The 27,370-nt window shown below is 35.9% G+C and overlaps 1 protein-coding gene across 4 annotated transcripts in view; it reads left to right on the plus strand.

The window, feature by feature from the left end:
• Positions 1-2,912: 2,912 nt before the first annotated feature.
• Positions 2,913-27,370, plus strand: part of LOC136024906 (uncharacterized) — a 34,361-nt gene continuing 9,903 nt past the window's right edge. Inside the window, exons 1-6 of one of the 4 annotated variants that reach the window (XM_065700464.1) lie at positions 2,913-3,012; positions 10,011-10,105; positions 11,758-11,828; positions 14,347-14,402; positions 20,681-21,169; positions 22,993-26,887. In XM_065700464.1, coding sequence (XP_065556536.1) covers positions 2,997-3,012; positions 10,011-10,105; positions 11,758-11,828; positions 14,347-14,402; positions 20,681-21,169; positions 22,993-26,887 — 4,622 coding nt within the window. In that variant the 5' untranslated portion in view covers positions 2,913-2,996. Of the gene's footprint in view, positions 3,232-10,010; positions 10,106-11,757; positions 11,829-14,346; positions 14,403-20,680; positions 21,170-22,992; positions 26,888-27,370 lie in introns of all 4 variants that reach the window. The other 3 variants (XM_065700467.1, XM_065700463.1, XM_065700466.1) reach the window with 3 other exon arrangements.

Raw genomic sequence — 27,370 nt, forward strand, 5'->3', positions numbered from 1 at the left:
CACAAAGGCTGGTACATAACACCTTCTAGCCTCTCCACCCTTCTTAAGACTGTATCTTAGGGTGCCACAGTCTAGTCATAGAGTGACATAGGTAGAAAATTCCATCGGGGGGTTCACGGAGGGTTGGCTTGCAAAAAAAACGAAAATATTATTATTGTCATGATAGCGAGAAGTAGAATTTCTTCGGAGTATCGATAACGATTCAAGTGTTATTACAGTAGATATGGAAGAGTGATATCTCCAACGATATAATATCTCAAAGATAATGCAAGTCTGAAACCAATATTTGACGACGAGGGGAAACTTCTCGCTTGTTATTCTGTAAATACGTTACCAATTGATAAATCGTATCTTTATTGCTCTGGTAGCACTATTCGAAAGAAGTAAAAAGAAGACAGGCATTTTCCTGTAGTAATATTATATATTATACTGGCTGTTGGGGTGGAGCCTTGCGCCACCCCAACACCTAGTTTCTGAGGGCGCTTCGCCCCCCCAAGCCCCCCCGCGCGCGTAAGTCGTTACGCGCCAATGTAGTTGTGTCCCTGTGTGCCACCTATGAATATAGATAGATTTATATATGTGTTTTGAACTACGTAAAACTTGCGAATATGCAATATTCTTGGCTTTCCCATTGTCTGTGCATATACAAAGCCTTAAGTACTTATAATGACGTCATATGCAAACGCTCTTTTTAAAAACAATCAAACATGCATACACACAACTCGTTTTTATATAGATAGATAGATAGATAGATACAATACAAATTAACTGCGTAAAACTTGCGAATATACAACATTCTTCGCTGACCAATTGTCGCTGCATATAAATAGATTGTCAGGTTTACCGACCCTCGAACATGCAACGTACAACTGTCCATGGGAAAAACAATCAGTATTAAGATCTATACCACATTTTTCTAATGATTGACCTTGAGCTTTGTTGATGGTGATTGCAAATGCTAATCGAATTGGGAATTGCAATCTTTTAAATTGAAAAGGCAGATCCGTTGGAATCATGGGAATGCGAGGAATAAGAACAGCCTCACCCCCAAAAGGCCCTGTCAAGATTGTGGCCTCTATTACGTTTTCCATTTTTTTTTTTTACGGCGAGTCGCGTGCCATTGCAAAGCTTTGGTGGGTTGATATTTCTTAACACTATTATTGGTACGCCTATTTTTAGTTGTAGCACGTATGGTGGAAACCCTAAAAGATCCACGGAATTTAAAAATTCAGATGGATAATTAACCGCCTCATCTGGCTCCAAAACTGTGTCGACTGACTTGTAAAGGACTGCCCTGTCTCGAATCTTGGTTAAAACAATATTGTTGATTTCGTGGACGTCTATATTTTTGGGTGCAAGAATCGCTCTTTCACTTAGCCATTTATTATTTTTATAATTGTTTAGAATATTCGGAAATACTTTTTCAATCAATTCATTTTTGGACGTCACTAAATTACAGAATTCAGCAGGTAGTTGTATACGTCCTGAAATTGAGTCTACTGGGAGCTTTCCGTTTCCAATTGCCAGCAATTGATCTGAAAATGTTTGACCAGAGTCATCGTTTTGCAATTGGACACGCATATTTGTAGTTAATTTTAATGTTTTTACGTGTGCCCATAAATTAGAATTTTTCAGGCAAGCATTCACTTCGTCTGCAAGGGTTGATCTAGGTATTATAGGTAATGTTTGCCTGAAATCTCTCGCAATGCCAGAATCAGTTTTATCACAAATGTTTTACCACTACCTCCTGGCGCATCCAAAAAGAAAATTTCTCCAACGTTGTTATCGACACAATGCATTATCGTATCATAAATGTCTTTTTGTTCCGACGTTAACTTGGAAAGATTATTTTGTACATACGACAATAGATCACTGGTACTGTAACTTTGTTCACGATCCAATTCTACACATGTAGAAACAGCAGCGGTATGATTAGGTGAAGGCATTCCCAAATCCTGAAGAGGTTTGTTTGCCATACATACGCACAAATCTTCTATAATAACTGAAGTGTAGTTATAAATTTCTGAACACTGGTTATCTAATTCGATGGTGGTACCATTACGCTTCTTTATTATTGCTGTTTTGCCGGCATCTTCAGTAGATCTTCTTCTATATTGTGGGTAACCATCATTGCCAGTAATTGTGTTGGGTACTGAAAGTCGAGGGTATTGCTTTGTGCACCTTCCTTTGGCCATGCATGGTGAATTTTCGTTCAGTGCACCGCAAGGTCCATGTATCGTATTTTTTACAACAATTTCATATAACCCCTTATCGACATTTTCATAAGGTATTTCAGCGGAAATCACATCATCTCAGAAAATTCTACCCGTCTTTTTATAACTCTTCATCATCAATTGAAGCTTGTTTTGATCTTTGACTGGGACAAGCTCAGACTCTACATTTTTTCGAATCCTTAATGTGCGAATAAAATATCTGAATACTAAAACGTTCGGTTACATCTCTAGATTCATGAAAGTCCTACCCATGACCTCCACATTACATCTCCTGAATTCATACTTTAATGCTTTCTTTACTTTCTTACTTTTATTTTGTTTTGTCGTCCAAAACTGAGACCCTTATTGTGTAAACTTCTTCTTTCTTTAACCAAGCCCAAAATTTTTTTGCTAATATTGCTAGCTTTTAATTTTCTTCTCCATAGTATTCACTTCTGCTACTCCTCTAGTAATTTGCTGAAACGATTCAATTAGTCTTCTGTATTTTCATATTCTCAACTCTCTCACTTCATATTATAGTCGAATACCTCTTTCTTCTTTAATATTACCACCTCAAACGTCTTGCAAATTCCCATATTGTAGATTACTATCTATTTCCAATAAGAGACCATGCAATTTATATATTTAGTTTTTTTTTTAGACTAAATTGATTTTAATTTTTAATCAAAAGGCAACTCAGAATGGAACTTGGCGGCTCAATCAAACTCTGAAAACGCACATCCAGCACATGCAAGTTTTCTTAAAGTTGTAAAAATCAGCTAAATGGATATTTATTATGGTAACATTTGGGATTAAATTAACTTTGGTAAATCTTTCTTGATATTGTGTCAATTTATGGTTCCAGCTATTCTACCGTACAGGATATCCAAGCTTAAAGGTAGATCTATTATTCAAGAAATATAGCCTAGAATGAAACCATAAATGTAAAATTGTTGTTATTGGCTCTATTTGCACACAAGAGTTGGGTTAAAGTAGAGTGGTATGAGAAATGATATAAGTAAGTATTTTAGGATTTGTCAAATGTTATTTTAGAAATATTTTTTTGTAAATGTTATATCCCTTGCTTTTCAAGATACAGCATAGGCTAATTTAGGTAGGATGAAGTTGAATACAACACTTAATGTCTTCACTTATGCTCTTTCATAGTTCAATAGTTGTTTCTGGGGTAAATTCTGTTCCAAGCCTTTAATGAGGCCCCAAAATCTAATTCAGGATAAAACTAGTTTCATCACAAGCTATCTAAACTGGAAATTAAGCTGAAAAGCAGCATAGTTTCCATACTACAGCACTTAGAAATGCTAATTCTAGAAGCACATCCATTTCTGTTTGACCCTCCTCCTTCATGGGACAAACTAAAAATGCATTAAATGGGCAGGGTTTTGAAGCCAAGGGAAAAGGTAGGGTTGCCGAATATGAATGAAATTATGTTTTAAATACTAATTCAAGTCATCACTGGTAATTTCTGTAGAGTAGAAAGTCAAAAGATAGCTAATTGAAAAACTCTTGCTTCCATTAATGCTAATATCCAAGATGGTTCACTTTCAAGTTTAAATTAGCCAGCTGTTTCTAAACAATTACAATACTAGCTGTTGTGACATTGGCTTGTGACAAAATTTGAACTGGTGAATCAGAGTGATTAGTTAAATATTACAAAAAGTAGGCTGTACAACATCTGATTTTGCTTAGAGGTAACATTACCTATAGGCTAGAGTGAAGTGTATTAGTCCATGAGCCTTGTTTGTCATGGTCATGATATTTCATCATTGCAACCCTATTTTCCTCAGGAATTGCAGTTAGTCAAGGGCAAGCTTCTGTGCTGTTAAAAGTTTGAAGAGGGGATATTTTAGTTTTTTTTTAGTTTTATTTTAATTTTTTGAATTACTACATATAGCTAGATTCTGATGATTACATATTGTTTTTATGTCATTATGCATTTGTACTGTCCAATCCCAACATTTCCCTCAGCTTCAAAACCCTGCCCACTTTACACATTTTTAGTTTTGTTGAATGGGGATTTTAGAAAATTGCTGTTTGTAGTTAATTTAGAAATGTTATTATTTAATTTCTTTTTGTAATTGTAAAATTTTGCAAAGAAAACAAATTTGCTGAATTTTTTGAAAAGTGGCCAAAACTAGGGCCCAACCCAACCAAATTCTTAGAAAAGGACCAAACCAATATGGGGGCCAGTGTTATTATTGGGAATTAGAAAAAAATATTGAATACCTGTGGATTGTTTTTTATGCACCACTTGTCCTGAAGTTGGCACCAGATTTTCTAAGGTTAATTTTGTTTGTCCAGTCTTTGGGGGTTAAGACACCAGCTAAATCTGACCATGGTGGAGAGAGCAGGAGAGGGGAGACAAGTTGAATTAAGGTACACTTGTTGTCAATATACACCAGGTGCAGCAATGTATATAACGCATGCTCAGTACAAGAATGTTCAACCAAGGAATTTGTTTTTGCTTTACTCCTGGATCCTAGATATTAGTACCAATCCCCTAAATAAAGAGATGGTTGTAAACACTGAAAGCTACAAGAAGAAAGACTAAGAGTCACACTTTGGAAGAAACAATGTTAGCCACTGCAACCAAAAAGGAGGAAAACCAAACAAGGAGAGTAGGCACAGCAAGTTTGATTAACTACCTGTTTGATAACATGCTTGGAACTTCTACATGTGAGGAAGAAGAGTCAGCAGATAATATTGATCAGGAACAGGAGATTGACAGGGCTGCAATTGACAGAAAAACAAGAGCCAAGAGCTCATATAGCACTTGTAACAACATTATGAAGCCAGCAGCTTCTTCCCACTAAGTCTCATTATGATTTCTTCACTCTAAGCATTTTCCAAGATTTCCAGTTTCCCCCTCTAACTTCCTCCAATGTCACTGGATCCAATTGGGATTTAAATATCAAATGTCATTAAGATCTGATAACCCATTTGTAAGTTAAAAATACCTCATTTTTTCAAATTGTTCCAAATTAATTGTCCTTCCAATTCCCCCCAGATTGTCAAATTGGGGAACTGACTTTTTTTAATTAATCTGGCTGGGTCCCTGATATGCCTGCAACTTTCAGTGATTGCTATATTGATCATATATCTAGTTTTGGATCTTCTTCATGTAAAAATTAGGGTGGTTCAGGAGTTGAACCTTAGACCTCTTACACCCTAAGCAACAATCATACCCCTAGACCAAAGGCCATACTGAAGAAGAACAATCATTTGTTTTATTGGAGAATAAAATTCTTCTCAGCTATCTTGTTTTCTCACTCCCCTCCCCCCAATGGTTGAACTGGGGAAGAGACTATATCTACTTTAATCTAGTCTGGTCCCTGATATGAGTGCCAACTTTCATTGCCCTAGCTTATCTGGAAGTGCCCAAACTGGCAAATCCCCCAACTCCCCCAAAGAAAGTTGATCTGGTCTGCTTATATCAATAATGTATCTAGGACATGTGCTTAATCATCCCACCAAGTTTCATTCTGATCTCTACACTAAGTGTTTTTCTAGGTTTCTAGCTTCCCCCTCCAACTCCCCCCAATGTCACCAGATCCAGTCAGGATTTAAAATAAGAGCTCTGCAACACAAGGTCCTTCTAAATATCAAATTTCATTAAGTTCCAATTGCCTGTTCATAAGTTTAAAATACCTCATTTTTTCTAATTTTTCCAAATTACCAAATTATGTCCCCCCACCAACTCCCCCAAAGAGAGTATATCTGGCCTGGTTATGTCAATCATGTATCTAGGACTTTTGCTTAATCTTCACATCAAGTTTCATCCCAATCTCTCCACTCTAAGCATTTTCCAAGATTTCCAGTTCTCCCCCCAATCCCCCTTATGACACTGGATCTGTTCAAGATTTAAAATAAGAGTTCTGAGTTACAAGGTCCTTCTAAATGTCAAACTTCATTAAGATCAAATCACTTGTTTCTAAGTTAAAAATACCTTATTTTTCTAATTTTCTGAATTCCCCCTCCTCCAACTCCCCCATTTCCCCAACTTCCCAATATCCTTCTAAACATCAAATTTCATTAAGATGGGATCCCCTGTTTTTAAGTTAAAAATACCTAATTTTTCTAATTTTTCCAAATCAACTGCCCCCTCACTCCCCCCCCAGATAGTGGAATTGGGAAAACGACTATTTCTAATTTAACCTGGTGTAGTCCCTGATACGCATGCCAAAATTCATTGTCCTAGCATATCTGGAAATGCCCAAACTAGCAAAACCAGGACCAACAGACTGACAGAAATTGTGATTGCTATATGTCACTTGGTAAATACCAAGTGCCATAAAACTGTCTGTAAGAGTAGTGGTGAAAAAACTGCAGTTGTTTCAATAATGCTGAAAATGCTGTATGTATAATGCTGACAATAGTGTTGAAAATGGTGAAAAGCTGTGTTGGTATTTGTATATCATATGTCTTATGCTCAAGTGCTTCATTTACTTAGAACTTATTTCTTTGATGCTCAGTCCTAATAAAATATCACAAAATATTATGAAAATATAATACTTTATAAACAATTTTCAGCTCTATATTTGCACATTTGAAGGGGGGGGGGGTAAAGTATAGCAGGTCTGTATACAAATTGTGATAGGTAAAATTATTTTGCATATTATGAAGTAAGCAATATTTTCTAACTTCAAGCTGTACAAATACTTTACAACCACCCCCACTAAGTTGCAAAAATATAGCTGAAATTACTTATTTCCAATCTATCCTGTCACTTGCCTTTGTCTTGTCTCATGCTTAGCTGAAAAAAAAACTATCAAAGAAAATGGTTTGTTCTCAAGTTTTACACAGTGTAAACTTGAGTGTTTGGCATGTAATGCAAAAGTATCACTGTGCTTTCTATATTACAACTTGCCCTAATTATACTGGACTTATTTAAGCACTGTCAAGGCGAGAACTTTATTTGGTTTTAATATTTTTCTAAATCCTTTCTAAATAAATCTTTTTTACATTATTTGTAATCTAGAGTGAAGTATTGAGGGCTGTTGTTTGGTTTTTAATAGACAAGGGAGAAACATGGGAGTATGAATATTGACAAAGAGTGCAGGATTTAAACTTTAAGTAAAGTTTTTTTTTCAGAAAGGTATTTACTGGCAAATTATATTGGATTTGTAATGGAGTGATACCAATATATCAGTATTGGTATTGGACTTCAAAAATTCATATCAGTTGGGCTCTGTATGAAACCCCTAAAAAATGACATCACAGCAAAACTACTTCATTTTTTATGGGTTTCTAGCTCCTTAAAAATGTTGGCAAATTTGTTTTCTAAATAGTATTTTACTTTTAAGACTAAGGATAACAATAGTTGCCCTTCCTGAATCAGCTACAAATGGCAATATTTTCTCCCTATTTAGTTTTTTTTTACAAACTGTACTTTTATACTTTTGGTGAATATGGGCTGTTTTAAGCCTTTAAGGGTTCAAATGAAAATTGCCTTAAAAGTAACTAATAAACTATGAAAGAGTAAAAAAAAATCAAGTGATATATTAAGTTTTATCCTAGCTAAATTGTGTTGTAAACTGCAAATTCACCAAGATTTTTTGATGTGAAAAAATAATCTGTACAGGTTGCAAATGTGGGGAGATCTGTGTAGAACTTAAATTTTTGAAAAACATTTTGCATGTGAATTGTATCACATTAATATAGCTCTATAAACCAACTTTTATAATTTTTCCTTGGGATGAGAGTGTTGTTTTTGGTATCTATGAGGCAAAATCATAGGCAGCACAATAGCACTGCCCAAGTAACTCATTTGAAGGAATATGCTCAACTCTCTGCACTCAACTCCAAATCCCTCCCTACCTGCACTCAAACGCTCAACTCCCTGCTGCTCGAAAAGTTCCATGAATTTTTCCTCACTAAAGGAGTGTTGGTTTTTGAAACTGACTAGCCATGGATCATGAAAGGCCTGAAGCAATTGATCATGCCAATTACATAGTTCAGGGTGTATTTCACCTACGAAAAAGTTATGGAACCACATCGTTTGTGTCAGTAGACATGCTAAAAAGAAGTATGTTTTTAAGAAAATTGTCCCCTGCTGGATAGTGATTTGCGGAAGGAGCATTTGGCAATATAAAACATGACCAGAAAATCTGTTTGTAGTGAGCTATGGTTGCTGGAAACAGATGGGACTTCAATATCAGCACAAGATGTCATTCTTTCTTTGCTGAAATCTGTACCACGTATCCATCATTGAGTGAAGTTGAGCTGAATACTCAGATAGAAGACTGCAAATACAATGAAATCAAGCAAGTTTCTGAGTACGAAGTTTACAGGGAGATACAGAAACTGCAAAATAACTATGATTCCTAACCTGGCAAGTTGTGAGTGAAACATTTGCGTAAATGCTCTATAGTTCTTGCAAAACCTTGAACTTTGTTCATTAATCAGTGTTCCAATTATTAGTTTTTTCCCCAGCCTTGGAAACAAGCTTATGTACTTATTGTTCCAAATATAAAGCATCCCAAAAGCTGTGATCAGTTAAGAACCATTTCAATCACGCCATACCTTAGCAAAGTTACTGAGTCCTTTATTTACTGTGAATTTGTGTTGCAAGTCACAGATCTACTGGACCTGTACCAATATCGTTGTTTAAAAAGGTGTGCCACCACAGTGTATTTAGTTAGGCTTTATCACATAATTGTACAATGGCTTGAATCTGGGGATGCTCTTGTTGATTACAGGAAAACATTTGATTTGATTCAGCACCTTGTGGCTGGTACAAATCTTAAAAGAATGGGCGCATATAAACATATCTTACTGCTTATTATTGATTTCTTATGTTCCTGGTATGAGCAAGTCTACGCCCTCTTTCCTCATGATCTTAACTCTGACTGGGAAGAGATTACATGTAGAGCCCCTCAGGGCACCAAATTGACTGCTTTACTTTTCCTTGTGGTAATTGATTATGTTAAGGACAACATTGATGACCAATTCAAATATGTAGACAATCTATCTGCGCTTCTTAAGTTCATAGTATATACAACCAAAGCTATGCCCCAGTTTAGCCCTGATCTTTTAGCAGAATTCAAAGAAGAATGTAGTACAAATAGTTTGCAGATCAACAAAAGCTCAACCAAAATTTGGTCTGCTGAAATGAGATTTTGTTTGCCCAGCTCCCTGGTTTCTGCTTGTATTGTCAGCTCTAGTCCTGGGATTTAATTTCAGGGCTTATTGCTCATTTAGTGCTAATTGCTTAAAAGAATATTTCAGGAACATGGATATCAAATTCTTGGGAATATATCTTGCACATAACCGGATGTGGGAAAAACAAGAGATGATCAAACAGGCAAACCTTGGTATCCTTTCTTTAAAAATCCCTGCTTGTTATGGTGTCCCAATCCCCCACCTATTCTGTATTTTCTTTTACTTTTGTCAGACTGCTGGTAGAATATGCTTGTCTTGTTTGGCCTTACAGTCTGTCTTTGGACCAGAAGGACCACCTGGAAAGGATCCAATACCAAGCTCTTCTGGTAGTGTTTAGATCTCACAACGTTCCTGATCACTCCCTATTATAACAGTTTTCACCTACAACTCTTTCAATACGCCATGATGAATTGGGTTCGAAATTTGGTTTCGGTGTTTTAAAAAATCCACCACTTCGTGAAATCCTCCCCCCTGTGCATTAAAAGAAAAAAAATTTATTAATATGATTATTATTATGTAGCAGCTATGTCTCTAGATTTCTTTATGTCTTTGTGTTTACAACAGAAAAAAGGCGTTTTGGTGAATCTAGTTAGACTTTGATATTCATATGTTTTTAAGGAGGAAACTGGACAAAGGCACATACTTCTAGCAGCAAGAAATTTGAAAATGCCAAGAAGCTAATTTTGGAAGCAGAAAATGCCTACAGAATCAATGTAAGTGGTTTTGTATGACTTTAGCTGACTACCCAGCATTGTTCATTAATCCATACAGTGCTTGATTTATACAAAAACGTGGGATTGTTTAAGAGAATAATATTATATGCCATGTAAATGAGTAATATAAAGCCAATTAATGTAATAGTTACAAAACTACTGTAAATCATTAAAAGTAAAGTCCAAACACTCTTCTCTACCCCGTTTTTTTTCTCTCTCTCTCTCTCTATCTCTCTCTTCAAGAAACTATATATATATATATATATATATATATATATATATATATATATATATATATATATATATATATATATATATATATGCAACGCAACCTTTTCATCTTCACTTATTCCTAGCCATAGCAACTTGGTCTTCTTAACATTAATTTTCATACCTATTCTAGTGCATGAACTTGCAAAACCTCTAAAAGTTTATTCATTTTGCTCACACTTTCATCTAGGATGCCTAAATCATCAGCATAATCTAAGTCCAGGAAGGTTTTTCCTTCCCATTTGATTCCATGTTCTCCCATTGCCTTTCCTGTGCTCTTTAAGACAAAGTCCATATAAAGGGGGATAGAACACAACCCGGCTTACCTCACGATTTAATACAAAATCTGCTGCTAACCTCACTTCCTGCATTAACTGCAGCAGTATTATTCTCTTACGTAGCACTAATCACTTTAACATATTTGTCTGATATACCAAACAAGAATAAGATCCTCGCTAAAGCTCTTTTATCAAAATAATTGAAAACTTGCTTATAATCTATAAAACTGAGAACCAAAGGTGTTTGATAACTGAAAGAATTCTCAATTCTCTTAAACCAAACTGTTCTTCTCTTATCACTTTGTCTATTGTCTATCTTTCAGTCAAAAAATATCATTTTATTAAGAAATTTTCTGCCTATAGAAACCAGGCCATTGCCTTGATAATCATGACACTCACTCTTATCAGCTTTCTTATACAGTGGTATACAGCTTTATTAATATATATATATATATATATATATATATATATATATATATATATATATATATATATATATATATATATATATATATATATATATATATATATATATATATATATATATATATATAATATAATATATGTTTAACATGAAAGTAACAATGTTTTGTAAATTTTCTAATGACAGGATAAAAAGCTAGCACGAGTATGAAGAAAAATTTAATCCATCTTTAAGAAAAAGATGACAAGAAAAGTCTTCTGTCTCCACAACTGGCTTGGATTTGCTTTCCAGTCGAATACATTTTCTGATTAGGTGTGCCTACCATTCTGACAATTTTCTTGTAATCGTTAATATTACAGATTTTCGACTTTGCTTGCTGAAGTATGAGAAATATGTGTAAATATTGATAAACAGTAGATAATTCTCTTTCCTCTGCTGCTTTTTAGGATAAAACTCAGTCGACAAAAATTACAAAAATAAGGGTTTCAGGATATCAAAAATCAAATTTCAGCCAAAAGTTCATGTTTTGAAAGAAGATTCTGATTTACTTTGACAGAGTAGGCACCTCTTCTACGTTAAGGTATCTGAGTTTTACCTCTTTATGCAAATTTCTATACCAAATATTTTATCGGTTTTTGTTTAATCAAATAATGTTACTTGGAACTGTTTCTTTCTTTTAGGCTAACCGACAGCAATTTATCAAAAAGGTCATCAATATTTGTTTATCCTATCTCATTGATTCGCTGCACAGGTGAGTTATACGATTGGTACTGATAAATAATTTTATTCATCTTATTTTTAGTTATGTTTTTTTTTAAGTGCATGGATATTATTTACTGTAGATTGAGTAAAGCAATTGGCATTGGTGCTCAGATATGTGCTATTGGCTTTGTATCAGTAGTGATGTATTGCCTGACGAGCTTATCACGTCCATTGTTTTCACCAGCTTTATTTTTGCCAGTCTAACAACCATGTCGAGTAAACATATCTACCAATCAAGGCTTTGATTGAACTATTTCAGTGAACCCTCTCTGAAAATAATTTTCTGATTAATCCAGAAGTTCATTATTTTACGAATAACCCGATAAACTATTTACTTTTTTATATAACTATGCTAGTTTCAGTTGTTATTTTAGTAATTCTATTGATAACGATTGCTGTATATGTGATCGAAACATCTGGACTTTTGTGTTTTTTTTTTCACTGTGTTAATACACGGATTTATCCCCATTTGAAAATATATTTGTTCGTTACAATTTGCCATTTAGTGGGAAAGGTATTTTAATAGAAGGTATTCTTCTCCTTTAATGATTTTCGTGCTGTATTCAACTCAATCGATCTTAAAGATGTGTAGCCAATTCCAGAGGTGCAGACCTCCCCAAGGAATGCTGAAAAGTGTTACTGCCTTTGCGTTTTGTGGAAGTTTTTGGGTTGACGGCCGGTACATCAAAACCACTTGGTTGCGCAAGTGTTTCGTTGAAGTGTTAAAACTTTTCAATATCATCATAAACTACATCAGAGTTAGGACCACCTCTTGAATTTTTTTTTTGGCTTTAGAACGGATGTTATTTTGTAGGTTCTCCCACTCATCTAGATTGTGCCACGAGCATCAACGTTTCCAAAAAAATTTTACAACCTAGGCTCCATAATATCCTGAAAGGTATTGCTAACCCCTGAATTACTGTCTGTAATGGTGAAGACGTCTATGGCTCTGGACAAACTGAACTGTCACTATAAGCGAAAATCTAACATCAGTCACTCAACAGAGTTGTGGATTTCCAACACCTTCGTCGGTTTTGTGATAAGCTTCGTGGCAACCATCACCGTTACCTCTCATGGCTATTGAAGTTTTCTAGAGGTGAGTGGAAAGTGAATTCTGTTCTGGGATTGATATCTGAAATTTTGCCCCTACTTCTACCAGCAAAAATTGTTTTTCACTTCCTTGCAAAAAGTAGTGGGAGAAAGAAGAAATCATATTCCAAAGGCTTGTCCAAGTTTTTCCTGGCAGAAAAAGAGATGAAACTGAACAAGGCATCAGAATTGACCATCGACTTAAGTCATTTAAGAATGTAGCCGTCGTTCCTACTATGAGTAACATGTGGCAGGAGAGGTTTGCTCAACCCCATTGGAGCGGTTGGCTTAACCCCATTGGAGCGGTTGGACAGAAATGTATGATAAATTAGAAGTGCATGTGCCCTTTTTTCTTATTTTTCCCTTTGTTTTTATTTCAGGGCTACTATTCTTCCTTTTTTCCTTCATCCTTTCTAGGATAAAGTTTATCTTTTTTGCATTTTACTAAACTTAAAGGAAGAATTTACGTTCCTCTGAAAAGTCTTAAAGGAAGAAAAAAAGATCTGAAGCAAAGCTTTAGTACTTCGTTGGAAGACCATTTGTTGGTTTGAAAAAGGTTGTGAATTGTTGATGGAAAAACAATTTCACATTTTCTTTTAATTGCGAAATAGCCTGTCTTTTCAAAATGAAAGTAGAACGTCTACCCTTCAGCTTCGTCCTCTGTCCTTTTCAAATAACAAAAGATATGACGAACAGATGCCACAGCAAAGTGACGATATCTAGCATTATGTTCAAAAATCCAATTGCCAAACCGTTGGCTAGTATTGCCATGATTGACAGAAGACACGAGCAGATCAACCATTACAGCCAAAATTGCTGTTTGCGGTCCTTTTAACAGGTCGATCTTAGAAGTGGGCAGAGAGTTGTCGCAACTATATTAGAGCATTGTGCATCAAAACAAATATTTGCAAAAATTGGTAAATAGTTAAGATGGGAATGACTTAAGACTCTTAATTTGTAGCTGGTCTTCATCTATTAAACTGTTACTGATATGTCTTGTTCTAAGATTTGGAGGTTATAGTCACTTTTAAAGCCAAGATCAGGTTTTCTTACAAGACCTTTTTTCTTTTTTAACTAAAAAATTTTAAACTCTACCAATTGATTTTATGGTGTATTTGTGTTGCTGTCATAAACATATAAAACAAATAATCTTTTTTTAATAATGACTTTTTAGGCATCTTTTATCTAGTTAGGAGTATCTGACATTTCCAATGTTTATAGTTACAATTTTTAGTGCTATTATTGACGTAAAACGTAAGGAACACAAGTCTAGACCAAACATGTCTCCTATATACTTGATTTCCAGGGCTTCTTCTTGGAACCCCCAACCCTTGTCTGACCATTGTTGATCTCTGGCCATGTGTAATTTGCTTGTTTCTTTACGTTGCCAATGATTCATTATATTTGTTTTCTTTTAGAGTCCGCACACTTACCACGTCCCAGGAATTTATAAAGCTGATAACCTCAATGCGCTGTAAGTTCTTTTTTTTTTATAATGTATTGCTTATTATTAAGAGAGAATCTTTATTCATTGTTTGTATACATTGTGGAAGCAACACTTTTGTTGTTGTTTTTTTTTTTTTTGCTTTATGTTTTCTATGCCGCCGATATGGTGTTAGAGATCTGAACCACTCAAGATCTAATCCTCTAAGAGACCTCCTCAAACAAGATTGAGGAATTTGACATATTTTGGAAAAGCTGCACTGGGCCTTTTGGCCTGGGGCTCGAAAGGATGGCTTTTACTTGTCGTTCTTGTCCTGAAACAAGATCAGATAAGCATTTTCTGTGTATAATATCGGAGGGATAGTGTTCGTCCGCAACCCTGGTTTTACCCCTCATTCCAGCTACTTTTTAGCAGAATGACGGGTATGTTGCATTCAGTTTACACCTATGTTTCACCGTTTTAAAATCAGAACCATGCAAGTGTTATCTAGTTCTTATAATACTAGATCAATAGCAGGAGAGACTTTGGCCCTTGTAGCACTCCTCCCTGGCCAAATTTTTATTAGAAAGATATTATACAATATTTTAGATCAGTATGATTGTAGACACTAAGTGAGATTTTTATACCTCGATTACCTCATCCTCCGCTGTCCCTACCAACCTTTGCAGAAATGTTTGTATGTTGCACCTTATTTGAAATGGATTTTCGCAAAATATTTACCCTGTAGGCCTACTAGTAGAAACATAAAATGGGACCATGGTGACTCCAACTCCCAAGCCCCACCTACCACCAAATTTTTCGCAGAAAGTTAGGATAACTGCACATTGTGTGAAATAAAATCATACAAGCATTTGAATATTGCTTATTGAAAAAGCTCGATGGGCCAGTACACCCTGAACAGACCATCTACCCCTCCCAACGCAAATTTTAACGCAAAGATAGATATGTTGCATAATTTACTCGGCTGAAACCACATATAGATTTTCAATATACATGATTAGAAGATCGAAGTAGGCCCAAAGCCTCTATGAAACTCTTCTCCGATAGCTTCCTAGCACAAATGCTGTTATATTCCCCATTGTTTGAGCCGGGATCATCTGATAATTTAATATTAGGTTCGCTGAAGGTCCGCAATGAGTCTTCCAATTCTGCTTCAACAATTCCCCGGCAACTTTTTCTTAGAAAGGTAAGCATGTGGCATCTTGTGCTGAGAGAGAGAGAGAAGGAGAGAGAGAGAGAGAGAGAGAGAGAGAGAGAGAGAGAGAGAGAGAGAGAGACTAAAAAAACACAAAGGAAATACACACTAAATCGAAGAAGAATGAGGAACTGTCTTCCCTTACTTATTACATGCTGTAAGCTAAACGAGAGTGAGGTGCCCTTTGCAATAAATGTTTCTGACGTATATCTCCATCAATACACCCTAGAAGCATCTACCTCAGTAGCGCCTAAAGATAACAAGTAAAAAATGAATAAGAACAAAATCACCTTGAAAAAAATCAATTGTTTTGAACGTGCTTAATGAGTGATATTCTTTAGCTGACTCAGGTAGAATTTCCCAGGCATTATTTACTGGCTGGTAGAGTATTTAATGCTGATCTTACTGACGGGGTGACTGGGATAGAAATGTTGCACGTGTTAAATACATTTATTTCGTAGAGTGCTTGTGTGACTTGACTTAGGCCTCCAGCTGGGTGCAGCTCGGCGTAGAGAGTCATATCAGCCTCCTCCATCTGCTCCGGTCCAGAGCGAGTGTCCTTGCTTCGCTCAGTCTGATGTTTGCCATCGCCAGCAACTAGGAAGGGCTGTTGGACCATCGCTTCTTCGGTTGGCCGTGGGGTCACTTCCAACCGGGATCTGTAGGATTAAAGTCAAAGATCATCTTTGAGAGTAAGTGTTGGAGCATTTTAAATGGGCTCCCAAACTATCGTAAGGCATGCTCGGGTGCTTGAATAAATAAACCGAGACTGCTTGGTGAGCTGCAGCAGCTTCTCATTACTCATGAAATCAAACCATCTTAGACTTCCGATCCATCTCAGGCTCGTTGTCTGGAATACATCGATGGCCTTAGTGTTGCGGTTGGTGTATGCCATGTTTCAGCTCCGTAAAGCATTACAGAAACAACGAGGGTGTTGAAAATCCGTAGTTTTTTTGAATGACCGATGTTCGGTTTCTGCCAAAGATGGTGCTTCAGCCTACCCATAGCACATTACGCTTTGGATATCCTTACTTGTAAATTGAGGGAAGCGATCCATCCGAGGAAATTGTAAAGTGCAGGTAGTTAAACTTTTGGACAACTTCAATGCTAGTTGTTCTGTCTAGGATTACTGGAGAATTAACTCTAGGAAAAAACAGGTCTGTACCCATTATTTTCGCTTTATCCCGGTTTATCTGAAGTCCTACGCTTATGGCCTCTTCTCGTAAGATCCGAAGTGCTTCCAGCAACTGATCCATGGAGTCCGTTGGGATGGAAAAATCAGCATCTGAGATGACGTGATCTCCAAACTTGACTCCAAAAGTGAGACGTGAAGTTGCCTTTTTCATTATGTGGTCTATAATGGCATTGAAGAGCCCTGGGGCCACTGCACATCCTTCACGCACTCCTACTATGATTTGGAAGAACGAGCTGTGCCGGTCGTTAAATTAAAAACAGCTCTCTGTACTATGGTGTTGAGCTTTGAAGAGTCTGTAGTATTTCTCAGGGAGGCCAGTCGATTCTAGAATCCGCCAAAGAGCTGCTCGGTTCACTGGTTCGAACGCAGCATGGAAGTCGACGAAGGCAAGAAAAGCTTTACGTCGGAACTCCGTAGCTTTTTCTATTATCTGCTGACCACGAAAATCTGTTCGATGGTTGGACGGTCCGACATAAAAGCCGCAAGCTCCAGTCGCCGAATCCTACAAATAACATCCTGACATCGATCCAGCAGGACCATTGAGAAAAGTTTTCTGGGAACTGACAGCAGAGTTATTTCACGGTAATTTGAGCAGTCGCTTGTATCCTCTTCCATAATTTGAGCCTATCCTCTTCCATAAGGGATAATGACACCCTTATGCCAATCTTTGGGGATTATCTCAGTTTGCCAGATTATGGAGAAGAGAGTTTTGAGGAACAGAAACATTGTAGGACCTCTATATTTCAGCAGTTCGGAGCTGAAGCCACAGATACCAGCAGCTTTATTATTCTTGAGCCTTTTAACTGCGTTTTTGATTTCTGAGCAGCTGAAGGGCTCGTGTGGGGGAACATCTGCTTCATTTCTTTGACTACTAGACTGGGTGAGACTAAATTCGATGGATCGTCCTGAGGGTCACCTTTATATAGAGGGATTAGTCTTGCTTTTTTTAGTATCGAAGGAAAACACCACTTCATAGAGACAGGTTTATCAAATAAGTTAATGGCTCTATGATAGAAGGGGGGATTGCTTTCAGGGCTTTCGTGTGTATCTAAGAGCGGTCAAATCCAGATGCTGATGTGCCTTTCATGGTCTTCACAATTAGCTCTACTTCAGTTGATGTCACAGGAATTATTGCCATTGATTTGTTGCATACTGAGCCAAGGTAATGTTTGTAGGATTTCTGGGGACTTCTCGCAGAATTAGATGTAATTTCTCCTATCCCTGCGAAAAATGTACTGAGTTCTTTTGCAACCTGAGTGGGCTCTGTAACAATCTCCCCGTTGACAAAAAGTCTGTTAGGCAATTCTGCTCTTTTACCATTTGGTGGCAAAATCGAATTAATGACCTTCCAGACTTTTTGTCCATCTTTTCCACTTTCCGATATTTTGGTGTACACATAATCTCTGTTTGCTTTCCTCAGAACTGAATGAAAGCATTTCTTATGCGTCTCATATCTCTCTAGGTTTTCTCGGTTTGGGTGGTTTCTGTAATTTGCCCATAACTTATTTTTCTTATTTATGCACATGAGTAAGCTTTCGGTAACCCATGGACATATTGGTGTATTTTTTCTACCACGGTTTCTTGGTTTATCTTTAAAACAGCATGTTTTGTATGCAGCTACAAACGCATTATGGAAAATTTCAAACTTTCGTTCACATCTTCACTTGCTAGGACACTGTCCCAAGAAACTTTTTTTTTAACTCATCATTTAACAGCTTAAGATTCTCCTCTTTAAGATTAATTACTTGTAGATCCTGGTTAGTTCTTACGAGTGGAGTTGGCATCTTCGCTGTGTTGAAGATAGTGCGCATTGGAAAATGATTAGATCTGTCGCTGGTGATGATTGATACCTTCGCCGGATATAATGTAGAAAAAATGTTGTCGATCAGTGAGTGTGTATTTTCTGTTACTCTGGTTGGAATCGTAATTGAGGGAAAAAGATTAGACCCTGACATAACAGTGAGAAGATCCACTGAGCTGTCTGCTAGAGGAAAGGCTAGATTAATGTTAAAATCACCCATGATGATCACATCTTGGTTCTGGTTTCCTATCAGCTGTAAAATCTGAGTTAGTATATCCATAAAAGCAGAAACAGAACCAGAGGGTGAGCGATATATATCTCCAATCAATATCTTTTTCTTAGAAGGTCTATATAGCTCAAGGAAAAGTGATTCAAAATGCCTTCAACATTCCGGCTCAGTTGGTTGTTAATATGCACAGCATATTCATTTCTCGCATGAATAGCCAATCCTCCTCTGCGAGCTTCTTTTCTATGTAAAAACTTTTATGTATAGTCTGGGATATCTAGGAGGCTATCTGTTTGTCCCGTAAGGAATGTCTCACATAATCCAATTATGTTGGATTGCAGTTAGTGGCACATTGAAGTTAGCTCTATAAACGACGAATATAATCCTTGACAGTTAAATTGAAGCACAGACAACTGAGATTCAGAGCGTCCCTTCGTCAAATCTATTAAATCAACATATTTACTTCTAGGAAAATTACTTTCACTAAATAACGGCAAATCATCTTCATTACTCATTTTTTCATCAAAAACTTTCTGTAAATACAAAAACGAATTCTCTAATTGTTTAAACCGGTTATAATTTTTTGGTAATGAAGAAGTGATTAGCCCCCGGGACGAAGAATAGGAACTTATTACTTACCTAATAATTTCCAGGGGACAGGGCTATATCTTGGAGTGAAGCAACAGCCATGAGAAATACACACATGTAGGAACTTTTTTGAACTCTGAAAGAGAAAAAAAAAACAAAGAAAATGGAACAGCATGGATTAATAAAAAAGCACTGAAATACACATTTTAGACAGAAAAATGTAAGCAAGCGGCAATCAACTTGTACTGACAACTACTTATGAAGGAGAAAAATTTTCAAATATATCAACTTAATCAACATCTGACTGCTGGCAAGGATGGGGGAAAATCAACATAGAAATCTAATCAATCGGTAATCGACTTATACTGACAAAACTTATGAATGAAAGGAACACACACAATTATGACTCTGAGTCTAATTCCTCAGGTTGGATAGTTGGCAGTTTAACTGGGTCGAAGCATTCATCTAGATATTTCGCCCATTGTGAATTTTTAGACTTTTTAAAATCCAGCCACATTTTGACGCCTTGTTGGACAAGACGAGTTTCTGCAACTTTTTCAGCTGTCACTTTAGATGTTTTTAGCTTGGATGCTAATGACAAAAGTTCCTTTCTTCTTTTACCAAGCTCCGTCGGTATGTCCGTCAATATACTGAACCCCGTAATCCATTTTCTGTTAACATTCATCTGTTTAGGGCTGTTAATTTTCGTGGAGATTCCGAAGAACAAGATTTTGTTTGGTAAAATGGGGGGGTTCTCAATTTTGTAGGGCTCAAATGAAAACACTGGAATGGCCTACCTATTTTCCATGGATCTTTAGTTATAAATGAATGCTATTCAGTCTTCCTTTTTTCTTTATCTCTTTGTGGTTTTTCGTTTCTTTCTTTTTTTTTCTTTCCTTATCTAAAGTTATGAGTTGTTTTTTGTATCGCTAACGCTTTCGATTGAACAAATAAATATAAAGGACTGAAGTGTGTTTTCTTATTGTTGAAACAGCCTTACAAGTTCGTGAAGTTTTGAACGTTAACAACATATGTACAGTTTGTGAACATTGAAACAATCGCATTAAGCTTCTTTATAAATTGCTTACAGCGAAGGATCATCCCTGTCAAATTGTTTTTAATGTACTTGTCTTTTACAAATGTCAGTATCGCTAGTTTTTTACCAGTTATTTAACCCAATTAGTGTGAACCATGGACACACTACGTATAACGCTTGGTTGGAATACCTGTTCAATGATAGCAAGCTAGATAATGTACGTTCAGAAAATTGTTCCCACTTACCCCATTCTATCTTACTTTTCAGGTTTTGAGGAAGAAACTGAAATAACTGATGAAATTCTAGAAACTGTACAACAAGCAGGTATATTAGGTGATACTGATGATGAAGATGATGAAGTATACCGTGTCGGTGACTCTCAATTCATAAGAGACGTACCAATGAAGCTGAGATATATCCCTTCTCGTTCCAGTTTAAATTCATCTTTTACGTCAATGTCTGAAGTGGCTCTTAATAAATTAGATGTAAATGAGGTAGTTAGTAATGAGTTTGTGAAGGTGGAGAGCAGTGAACCTGCGAGGAAGATAGAAGATGTTGAATCTTTTGAAAATCTTCTTTCTGAGGGTTTTCTTAGCCAGGAGGGATATGTTGAAGAAGACAACAAGCACTGTAGCTTCCAAAGAACTGAGTGTCCTTCATCTCCATTTGACGTCGCTTTGATGGATCGCGAATCCGTCTTGGCGTTTCCTGTTTCCACCAGTCACAAAGACGCAACTACTAATGTGCCTAGAAATAGTAAGTACTTGGTGTTTTTCTTTTATATCAGGGATATGTAGGAGAGAATTTCTGAGGGAATTCATTATGGTGGAGAAGGGGACTGGGTATGACTTAATAAAATTCTAAAAAGGGTAACTAGTGGAATATCAAGAAATTATTGGAGAGACCTCTAAAATGTAGAAGTTTCAAGGGAGCATGGGCCTGAGTTTCCTTACGTATCTCTATATTCTTAGGGCTATGTGTACTCATTGCTGGGAGGTGAAAATTAATCTATGGAAAATTTGGAGTCAGTTATTGATTTCTGCGCAGGTGAAGGGTATCCCAAAACCTGTATTCACTTTTTGACCATAAAACTGTTCTTCATTTTGTTTCATTTTCGATTTTTTTTTTCAAAAAGGATAGGGATAGAAATCAAAAGGGATACAGATGGAAAATCGTTGTATGACTCGGATTTTGATTGTTCTGGGATAGGTGTAAGAAATAAGATTTAAACACTTATTCCTCAAAGCGTAGGTTCCTAAGGATCTGTCTCTAATAGTTTGGGGTTATCAGAGCTATTTTTTTCTTTTTTTTAGGTATAATATTCTTCTTAGTGAACCTTCAGTCCTGAAAGATCTAATAAGAAAAATGAAGTGCCCAAAACTAGTATATGTTCCTGCACTCGATTATTGTGAATTGTAATTAATTATCTGCGATGGCTTCCGTTCAAGACAACAGAATGCCAAAAAATATAATCAGTTAGTATTGATGAAAATGCAGAAAGAACTACGTCTTTGTCATAGTTTTTAAGATATTTGGGGATAAATTTGCTACTGTGGAACATTTCAGGCTAAGGTTTTAACAACTAATCAACAATCTTTAGTGTTAATTCAGTTCTGGAACTCGTACTAGGCTTATCACATACAGTGTTTTTCTGGAGACGGCTCAGCTCTAGGGAATATAGGCGATTTGTTTTGAAAGGGTTTATTTGAAAATATGTCCAAAATAGTAATATTTCCATTTGTAAATGGATAAAAACAAATAAGTTTATTTATATGAGGCAACAAAAAGTTAGCATGAAGAAAAACTTGACTTAGTAGCTGTATATGGGTCTATCTCCAAATATTTGTATTTCATTTTGCTTTTTCTGTTCCTAAGATTCTTTTGTATTCAAGATGAATTTTTCTCCGATGTAAGAATTTATTGTTATTGGATGCATGATTTATTTGCTATGAATTGGATCTCTTCTTCGTATAGCATTGGAGATGTATTTGTTTGTAATAATTGATTCATGTTAAATAACAAGTAGCAGCTGTGAACAATATTGTAAACGAGGTACGCAAGGGATTTGGAAAGTGCAGTTGGTGTTGGGAGCTGGTCGGTATTGGTAGTTTTGCCGAGATGTGAGTACTTACTTTTCAGTCTCAGAATGTAAACTTCGTTTCTGCTGCGTGTTATTGAATCTCGCTGTAATAATTTAACAACTGTGGAACATTTTCTTTCGCTCATATATTAGTTATTAGTTAGTCTATTTTAATATCTTCATTCTTATTTCAGTACGAAGATTATGCAAAGATTGTACTTACATTACAGGTTATAAAACTTTTTTGAATTTCTTTTTTAAAACGATACAGCTAAAAACTACAACCGTAATTCTTTTGAAAATAATTCTTTCGCTCTTTTTTTTAACCCTTGCGTTGTGTTCACTTTATCTCAAGTATTAGGTACAGGCACTTCTAGTACTTCTTCTTGTATTTATTTATCTTCTCTTAAATATTTATTAAGCGGCAGAGTTTAATGAATGCAAGCTACTCTAGCTCTTTTTAATTCTCCAGACTCTGTTTAAACCGGATCTCTTTTAGTTTCTGTGGGCCAAGAAACCTCTGCTGGGCAGACGACCGAGATGTCTGAAGATACGAGTAGAGAACTTGACAAAAGTCTCTCAACACAGTTGTACTACTCAACAGAATACACAAATATGAAAATCGGAGTTGATGATGCGAAAGAATCTAAGGAAAATGGAAAAGAAAAGATCGATGAGAATATAAACAATGAAAGTCAGAGAATGTCTGAAGATTTAGACATGTTAGAGCAAGATGTGAAGAGAGGCTGCAGAAATCCAGAAAATAGAGGTGAAAATGTAGATAGTGCAAAGGAAATAATAGATGATAGTGATACAAATAGTTCTCCTCGAAAAGATAAAAGGAAATGTATGAGTAAGGGCAAAATTTTTCAATTTCTCGATAAAAGTATAGATAAGGAAGTGAAAACTAATGAAATTTTAAAAATCCGAATTCAGAGATCAGACTCAAGTGAAAGTAGGTTGGAACGATCCCGTAGTGAAAAGATGAGGAAAGGGAAAGTGATAAATTTGAAAGAGATAAACAAACATTCTGAAAAGAAAAATGAAAACGTTAAAGAGGGTAAATTTAGTCTAAAAAAGAAGAAAAAAGATGTGCTCCTGGATATTTTAGAAGGTTCTGAGGAAAGTGAATTAGAACGCTCTAGTAATAAGATGACACATAGTGATGAGCTCGGAGTAAGCAGCAGAAAGAAGAAAAGAGACGCATTTGCTTTCATTTTTGAAAGTCCTGATGAAAATGAGTTGGTGCCGTCTGTAGGTGAGAACAATAAAGACAGAGATCTGAACAGAATTGATGTTCGTTTTGAAAAGGAAAATGACAAATCAAAGAAGAAAAGTGTAAAGAAAAAGAGAGACGTATTTGATTTTATTTTTGAAAGTCCGGATGAAAATGAGTTGGTACCATCTGTTAGTGAGAATAATAAAGACAGAGATATGAACAGAATTGGTGTTCGTTTCGAAAAAGAAAATGACAAATCAAAGAAGAAAAGAGATGTGTTTGATTTCATTTTTGAAAGTCACGATGAAAATAATTTGGTTCCATCTGTTAGTGAAAATACTAAAGTCAGAGATCTGGACAGAATTGATGCACATTTTGAAAACAAAAATGACAAATCAAAGAAGAAAAGTGGAAAGAAGAAAAGGGACGTATTTGATTTCATTTTTGAAAGTCCTGATGAAAATGAGTTGGTGCCGTCTGTAGGTGAGAACAATAAAGACAGAGATCTGAACAAAATTGATGTTCGTTTTGAAAACGAAAATGACAAATCAAAGAAGAAAAGTGTAAAGGAAAAGAGAGACGTATTTGATTTCATTTTTGAAAGTCACGATGAAAATGATTTGGTACCATCTGTTAGTGAGAATAATAAAGACAGAGATCTGAACAGAATTGGTGTTCGTTTCGAAAAAGAAAATGACAAATCAAAGAAGAAAAGAGATGTGTTTGATTTCATTTTTGAAAGTCACGATGAAAATGATTTGGTTCCATCTGTTAGTGAAAATACTAAAGTCAGAGATCTGGACAGAATTGATGCACATTGTGAAAACAAAAATGACAAATCAAAGAAGAAAAGTGGAAAGAAGAAGAAAGACGTATTTGATTTCATTTTTGAAAGTCCAGATGAAAATGAGTTGGCACCATCTATTAGTGAGAACAATAAAAACAGACATCTGAAAAGAATTAATGCACTTCTTGAAAAGAAAAATGACAAACCAGGCTGTTGTTCAGTAATTAAACAATGCGAGAAAAAAACTACAAAGAAAGAAAAAGGTTTTGGATTTTCAAATGACATTAAAAATACCACTGAAGACTCCCGGCAGAGCACAACCATTGAACTGAGATGTAGAGGTGTCGGTATGGAAACGAAACTAAATGCAGGAAGAAAAGTGAAAAAAAGGCAATCAAGTTTCTTTGAACTCTTAGAAGAAACGGCAAAAGAAGAAGGTTCTGAGACTGAAGTTAGAATTTCCTCTGAAGGGAAACATTCGTTAAAGAAAGCAAAACGACACAAAACAGATAGGAAAGAATACGATGAAAAATCTAAAGTTCTTCAACCATTGAAAAATAATAAAAGATCGTTGGCTAGTGTTTCGTGTAAGCTCACAAAAGAAGAACCTAATGATGAAGGAGCCGAAGAGTCTGATGATGAAGTATTACTGAAGGAAAGTAATATCAAAATAATGAATATTGGTTGTTCAAATAGTATGGACAGCCATTTTAAATACAAAGACAAGAACAAAATAAGGAATTTTAATGATTATTTTGTAAGTGGTGATGGGAGTGATGAAATTGATTCTGAAAATGAAGTTACACATCCAGCTCAGCATCGAGTAACATGTCAAGGAGTTTCAACAGGCGTGTCCTGGAGTAATAGAAAGAAGACAATGAATTTTCAGAAGATTTTAGAAGATGATAGTAATGAGGATAAATATGACTATAATCACAGCCGTGAGTTTAACCCGAATCAACATAAACCGATTAATGCTTGTAGAAGAATTAAATCTAAGAAAACTATGCATAGCAAGAAGAAAAAACAAGAAACAATCTGTTTTGAGAGTACTGATTCAACTATAAGCTCTGTGGACTTAAGTAGTCAAATTATATATGCTATCAACTCCCAAGAATTTCAAAATGATGAATGTATTGAAGGAAGTGGAAGTCTTTGGAAAAATAAGAATGATGACAAACTGATCAATAATGTGTTTTTAGAACTACCTGGCAATATTCCAAATACATCAAAGAAGCGAAAAGGAATGATTTGCTGTGATGTTGAAAACAAGCTTGAGAAAGGTCATATAGGAAATGGAAAAAAATTAAAAAGGAAAAATGTTAAAATTGCTAAAGGTAGAAAAGTGATTGCAAGGAAGAAAATTACCAATAAGAGGAGGCCCTTTACTGTTTCTCACACGGGGTCTACCTGGGTAGTTAATACCATTGATGGAGAAACTCCGAATATCCAGAAATTGGAGCCAAGTACCTTGAACAGTTCCCCAAGAAAAGTTGACATTGGATTGAGTCCTATTAAGTCCCAGGAGTCCGAAAATTTGGAATATCCTTTGCTTGCTTATGTTATGTGTCCTTCTCCCCAAAGTTATGTGCGGCCTACTCCTGATTCGAGTTTATGTGGAGAGCCCTTTGCTACTTCTACTCAAACAGGAGTAAGCAACCTTCATAAAAATTATGAAGGAACAACATCGAACTGTAACAATGTTTTAGGTAGTTTATTTGCTCTTAGTAATTTAGCAAAAAGTTCATCACCAGATTGCTCTTCGTATGCTATAGACGACTCTTCGGATAAGGTCTCAAAAGATAAAAAATCAGAAACTCTTGTAGCTTTGGAAAATAATGAGACATATTTAGTTTGCTCAAACCAAACACCCACAGTTCATCTGACTCAAGACGGAAGTGTTAGAGGTCTTGAAGATCAAAATAATTTGAAATCTTCTAAATTGAATGTTAGTGATAAATACTGTGTACCTGATAGTAGAACGTCTATTAGCCAACCTTCAAATTGCTTTGAAAATCAAAGTGAAGATAATGAGAGTGATGTGGAATTTCACGAGCAATGTAGGATTTTATCAAGCTTTGAACAGAACTTTGTTAATATGCGTACATCAGTTTTTCATGAAGATGAACGTTTGAAATCACTTACCCTTTCCTGTGCCAGTAGTGAAATGAAAGATGCTAGATCCCCCAGAAACTTCTCTTTTTCTCCAAAGCACAGCAATGATTCTGCATTCCAAAATCTGAACAAAGAATCACAAGTTATCCTCGGAGAAATCAGTCCCCAGATTCCTCTCCAAACCAACGAGGGAGTCAGAAACGTTCCAGTCAGAGATGATAACGAAAAAAGTAAAGATGACAGCGAAACTCCTGATTTATGCATGGATAATGGGTAAGAAATGTTTTGAAGTGGGTAGAGGCAATTTTCTTCTTATGGGTAACGGATTAGTTCCTAAGCGTTGCTATAATAATATAATAATAATAATGATAATTTATTCCAGAAAAAGCCCGTAGGCCATAGGAAATTTACATAACAAAAAACAAACAACAAATTAACTAAAATAAATTAATACTATTTAAAGAAAACGCTCCCGATGTGCCGCTGCAATCCTTACAAATCTTGCTATCCTTTTAATACTCAGGAAATTTGTCTCCCCTTTTCTCCCTTGATACTTTCTTTTCTCACCAATCAAAAATCCATTTCCCCTCCAATCCAAATAAGCCTTCAAATCCTCTCTACTTAACCAAACCTTCCAAAATACCTCCTCCCCCAACTACCCTTTATCTGTCTATACAATTTTAACGACCCTGAACGATCCAGACTTTCCCACCATATCTGGATTTCTTGGTTCTTCAACCTCTCTTGTACCTCCCT

The sequence above is a fragment of the Artemia franciscana genome, chromosome 3 (assembly GCF_032884065.1).
Source record: "Artemia franciscana chromosome 3, ASM3288406v1, whole genome shotgun sequence".
Lineage (NCBI taxonomy): Eukaryota > Metazoa > Arthropoda > Branchiopoda > Anostraca > Artemiidae > Artemia > Artemia franciscana.